Source organism: Pristis pectinata, chromosome 10 (genome assembly GCF_009764475.1).
Source record: "Pristis pectinata isolate sPriPec2 chromosome 10, sPriPec2.1.pri, whole genome shotgun sequence".
Classification (NCBI taxonomy): Eukaryota; Metazoa; Chordata; class Chondrichthyes; order Rhinopristiformes; family Pristidae; genus Pristis; species Pristis pectinata.
In genome coordinates, this window is record NC_067414.1 from 98,418,367 (window position 1) to 98,424,431 (window position 6,065).

Genomic DNA, 6,065 nt, shown 5'->3' on the forward strand with positions numbered 1-6,065 from the left:
CCAAACTTAAGGAAATTTTACCGTACTAAAAATGAGCAAAAAAGGATAGGTTCTCCATAAATTAGCTAAGAAAAACAGGAGGCAAAATTATGTAAAAACAATTCATAATTTTAAATCCTATTACTTACAGATAGTGAATCCAAGATAAATTCTTCAACGTCAGCTTTCTGCAGTTGAAGTCGTTTAGCTAAGACATCAATGATATAGCGATGTGTTTGACCAAGTTTCATTTTTCTTGTTTCCCGGGCTTCCCTATACCTTGCCTAAATTCAAAAATGTAACATAAATAAATGAATTCATTGACCCAGTAATAATATAAATTTAGAGCATCCATCTAATTTCATCTTCATTTTGTTAAAATATCCTGAGAGTGTCACTGGAAACAGCAACAGCCCCCCCGGCTCCTCAAGCCTGCCCCACCATTCAATATGATTATCACTGATCTACCCCAGGCCTCTACTTCTCCTCTGTGCCAGATTCCCAGAGCCCTCAATCTCCCAAACTTTCTAAATTTTATCTACCTCCACTTTAAATACTTATAATGAGACAGACAGAATATTGAGTACAGGAGTTGGGATGTTATGTTACGGCTATTCAAGATGTTGGTAAGGACACATTTGGAGTACTGTTGCATTTCCTGTTATCCTGCTGCTGGAAGGATGCAACTTGGAGAGGGTGCAAAAAAAAAAATATTTACAAAGATGTTACTGGGACTGGAGGGCTGGGTATAAAGGAAAGGTTGCACAGGCTATGACTTTTTTCCCTGGAATGTAGGAGGTTGAAGGGTGACCCTATAGATGTTTATAAAATCATGAGGGACATAGTTAGGGTGAATAGCCAAAGTCTTTTCCCTAGCATAAGAGAGTCCAGAGCATAGGTTTAAAGTAAGAGAGGAAAGATTTAAGAAGGACCTGAGAGGCAACTTTTTCCACAGAGGGTGGTGTAAGGAACGAACTGCCAGAGATAGTGGTGGAGGTGGGTACAATTATGTCATTTTAAAGGTAGTTGGACAGTTGCCTGGGTAGTAAAGATTTAGGGAAACGGGCCAAACACAGGTAAATGGGATGAGCTCAGTTAGGCAACTTGGTCAGCACAGATGAGTTAGGGTGAAGGACCTGTTTCCATGCTGTATGGCTCTATCACTCTATGGGCTGGCCTCCAACATTCCTTAAGGCCTTCCTGATGGGAGATGGAGGTGTATAAAGACTGGACATCCATAGTGAAGATGAGGCAGTGGGGGCCAGGGAATCAAAAGTTGTCCAAATGATGGAGGGCATGCAAGGTGTTCCAGAGCTCATTGACAGTTTTGTGGAATAGGGAGACACAGAACAAATGAACTTTAACATGGTCCTTTTTAGTTTTTTGCTTGTTTAATTTCATCTTTCAAAACTATCGTATGCTTATTGATAATTAAAGAAATACCTGTTTTTCTTTTATTGTCTCCTGCAAAGCTAGCATTCCAACAGTACTTCGTCGAACTTTGCCAAGTCTTTTCTCCTGAGAAAAACCACCTGAATCCAGATTAGATCCACTGGCACTGGGAATGAGGCCTACTGGATTCATTTTTTGAAACCTAAAGCAGACAAGATTAAAGTTTATCCATCACAATAGATTTTGTTGTACATATAAATTCTTATTGTTGAAGCCAAAACGAAAAGCTATTCAGAGGAGTCATTCAGCCCGCTTAACCTCAATTAACTCTTTGGAAACACAATTAGTTTCTCTCCGCTGCTGTTCCCTTACAACTCTGCAAATCATTCCTTTTCAAACATTTATCCGAATCCTCTTTGAAAGCCAAAAGTGCTTTTTATTTATTCATTACCATGTTCCACTGGTAAAGCCCTTTCGGAATTGCTGTTAAATATGTTGGCACACCACCTTTCAGAACTGCTGAAATCTGTATGGATAAGGAATTCCCATAGTGCTATAAGGCGATGCATTCAGAATTTTAACCCATTGATGAAGGAAATAGATAGCAGTATATTTCTAACTGACAATGGTATGATTGGGAAAGAGATTCATAGCACCTGCTCTTGCCCTTTCTGAAGATTTAGTTTCAGAATATGCTGCCGTGGCAAGTTATTGCTGTGCATCTTGCAAACCTCCACACAGTGGACTCGTATTGCACCTGTGATAGGGAAAGTGAACAGCAACTGAATGATAATCAAAAAGGTATCCTTATCCTGGTTAATTGGAAGGGCAAGAGAAGAGTATTTCTTTGTATTTCCAAAATTCATCTTTCGGGTTATAGGAAGTATTTGGCAGCTAGCAGGATATTTCTGCAAGACATCCAGATTCTGCCATGACAGTATTTGTGCCAATTGGTTATCTTTCATTAATGAGAGTTCATGGTTGTAAAGAACATCAGAATACATGAAAATAGGAGCAGTAAGAGCCAGTCTGTCCCAAGCTTGTTCTGCCATTCAATATGATAATGGTGAAACTGTTTGCAGGTAAAGGGACATCTAGCAAGTGGGAGGCTTTTAAAAGTGAAATAGCAAAGTTCCGGGCCAACGTGTTGCTGCTTGAATGAAGGGCAAGTTCTGAAGGGCCAGCAGAACTAGGGAACGCTGGATTTCAAGAGATATTGAGGGTTTGGTCAAGAAAAAGGAGGCATATGTCAGGTATAGGCAGCTGAGATCATGCAGATCCCTTGGAGTATAAAGGGGGTGTAGGAATACACCTAAGAGGGAAATCAGGAGGGAGAAGAGGGGACATAAAATAGCTTTGGCGGATAAGGTGAAGAAAATTTAAGAGATTTTACAAGTATACTAAGGGCAAAAAATTAGGGAAAAATAGGGTCCCTTAAGATCAACAAGGTCATCTAAGTGAAGAGCCACAGGAGATGGGCAAGGTCCTAAACAAGTATTTCTTGTATTTACCATGGATAAAGACATGGATACTTGAGAACTTAAGGAAGATAATAGTGACGTCTTGAAAAGAGTCCACATTACAGAAGAGGTGGTGCTGGAGGTGTTAAAAAGCATAAAGGTAGATAAATCCCCAGGATCTGACCAAGTGTATCCTAGGACATTGTGGGAAGCTAGGGAAGAAATTGCAGGGCCCCTAGCAAAGATATTTGTATCATCGATAGCTACAGGCAAGGTGCCAGAAGACTGGAGGGTAGCTAATGTTGTGCCCTGCAAGCAAAAGCCTAGGAAGTAGAACAGCAAGCCTAACATCAGAGCTGGCTAAGTTATTGGAGGGGATTCTGAGAGACAGGATCTATATGCATTTAGAAAGGCATGGATTGATTAGGGATGGTCAACATGGTTTTGTGCCTGGGAAATCGAGTCTCAAAAATTTGATTTCTGAAGAAGTTTTTTGAAGAGAACAGAGTTTAAAAGTTGTTTTGCAGGTAAGAACACCTTAGCAGCAGAGGGGAGAAGACAGCAGTGCTTAAAACTTGTTTCACAGGTATAGAAGGGAGACAGGGGGAGCGGCCAGTTTGAATGTGGCTCTGTTTGAGTTAATAAAAGTTGTTTTGCAGGTAAGAACACCTTAGCAGCAGAGGGGAGAAGACAGCAGTGCTTAAAACTTGTTTCACAGGTATAGAAGGGAGACAGGAGGAGCGGCCAGTTTGAGTGTGGCTCTGTTTGAGTTATAAGTGCGGTGTTTGAGGTCAAAGTGCTGAGGCTTTGACTGTGAGACCAACAGAGGCAGAGCAGAAGTAAGAGTCAAGGTATGCACAGGCAAGGTTTTTCAACTTTAATCTTCCTAATTGATTCATTAGGATGACAGTTAGGGCAGCAGTATGCTCATCCTGCAAGAGGTGGGAGATCAGGGAGACTTCCAGGGTCCCTGAGGACTACACCTGTAGGAAATGTGTTTGGCTATAGATCTCAGCTGACCACATTAAGGAGCTGGAGCTGGAGGCACTTAAGATCATCTGGGATGCTGAAAGCATTATAGGTAAGAACTTCAGTGAGGTGGTCACACCTAAAGTGCAGGCTGCAGGTAGTTGGGTGACCACCAGGAAAGGTAGAGAGGGTAGACAGATAGTGCAGGATTCCCCTATGGCCATTTCCCTGGAAAACAAGTATATCATTTTGGATACTGTGGGGTGGGGGTGGGGGTGGGGGTGGGGGTGGGGGGGCGGGGGAGGAGAAGATGACCATTCAGGAGAAAGCAGCAGCAGCCGGGTCTGTGGCACCATGACTGGCTCTGAGGCTCAGCAGGGAAGAGTAAAGGCAGAAAGGGCTATAGTCATAGGAGACTCATTAGTTAGTGGGGCAGGCAGAAGATTCTGTGGCTGCAAAAGGGACTCTAGGATGGTGTATTGCCTTCTTGGTGCCAGGGTTGAGGATTCTCTGAGTGGTTGCAGTACATTCCCAAGGGGGTGCGTGAGCAACCAGAAGTCATTGCACACATTGGCACAAATGACATTGGCAGAAATTGGGATAAGGTCCTGCAGGGTGAATATAGGGTATTAGGAAAGAGGCTAAAAAGCAGCACCTCAAGGATAATAATCCCTGGATAACTCCCTGTGCCACGTGCAAATGAGGGTAAGAATAGGAGGATATGGTAGATGAATGCGTGGCTGAAGAGCTGGTGCAGGGCTTCAAATTTTTGGACTATTGGGATATCTTCTAGGACAGAGGTGACCTGTACACAAGGGACAGATTACACCTGAACTGGAGGGAGACCAACATCCTGGCGGGCAGATTTGATCATGGTACTAGGGAGGGTTTAAACGAGATTGGGGGTAGGGGGGGTATCCAAAGCAGAAGTGAGGCAGATGGGAGGCTGGAAGCCAAGAGAGAATTCAATGACAGCAAGGTCAGTAAACAAGACAGGCAGCAACATGGCAGAGAGTGAGGAAAGACTGGTGAAGTAAATTACATTTATTTCAATGCAAGAGGCCTGACAGGTAAGGCGGATGAACTCACGACACAGATAGCTACATTAGACAGGGATATTATAGCCATTACAGAAACATGGCTAAGGAAGGGACAGGATTGGCAACTAAATGTTCCAGGGTACAGGTGCTATAGGTGGGATAGAGGTGGCGGAAAGAGAGGAGGAGGAGGTGCATTTCTGATTAAGGAGAACATCACAGCAGTGGTCTGCGATGAAATTACTGAAGGATCGTCCAGTGAGGCTTTATTAGTGGAGCTGAGAAACAAGAAGCAGATGGTCACCTTGTTGGGATTGTACTACAGGCCCCCTAATAGTCAATGGGAATTAGAGGAACAGATATAGAGGGTGATAGAAGAAAGTTGCAAGAATAATAGGGTTGTCATAGTAGGGAATTTTAATTTTCCTAATATAGACTGGGACTGCCATAGTGCTAAGGGCTTAGATGGCGTGGAATTTGTTAAGTGTGTTCAGGAAAGTTTCCTGAGGCAATACATAGAAGGCCCTACTAGGGAGAGGGCAAGGCTTGAAAGTAGGACAGGACAAGTGACTGAGGTGTCAGTGGGGGAGCACTTTGGGACCACTGACCATTGTTCCATTAGTTTTAGTTATGGAAAGGGATAGACAGGGATCAAGTGAATCCCTGAAGTATAGGGAATGCAGGACAATACTCAAGAAGGAAATCAGGACAAAAAGGGGTCATAAAATAGCTTTGGCAGAGAAGATTAAGGAGAATCCAAAGAGATTTTCCAAGTATATCAAGGGAAAAAGTGTAACTCCAGTGGGGCTAGCGCCCCGCAAACACCGAAGTAAACTGAGGGGCCCTATTCAGTTGTGTGGTGCCGTAGGAGATGGGCAAGGTCCTCAATGAATATTTTACCTCACTTTTTACCGTGGAGAAGGACATGAAGACTTAGGAACTTGAGACAGTTAACAGGGATGTCTTGGGGACAGTCCACACTACAGCAGAGGGGGTACTGGATGTCTTAAAACATACGAAGGTGGATAAATCTCCATGGCCTGGTCAGGTATATCCAAGAACACTGTAGGAAGCTAGAGAAGAAAGTATGGGAGTCCTGGTTGATATATACATCACCATTAATGATGGGTGAAGTGCCAAAAGACTGGAGGGTGACTAATGTGCCTTTATTTAAGGGCTGTAAAGAAAAATCTAGGAACTATAGACCAGTAAGCCTAACACCTATGTT

General features: G+C 43.2%; 1 protein-coding gene across 1 annotated transcript in view; it reads right to left on the reverse strand.

The window, feature by feature from the left end:
• Positions 1 to 1,470, reverse strand: part of LOC127575526 (dynein axonemal heavy chain 8-like) — a 443,415-nt gene extending 441,945 nt beyond the window's left edge. Inside the window, 2 exon segments of the mRNA XM_052025459.1 lie at positions 129 to 263; positions 1,423 to 1,470. Of these exon segments, the coding sequence (XP_051881419.1) occupies positions 129 to 263; positions 1,423 to 1,458 (171 nt within the window). The 5' untranslated portion in view covers positions 1,459 to 1,470.
• Positions 1,471 to 6,065: the final 4,595 nt, after the last annotated feature.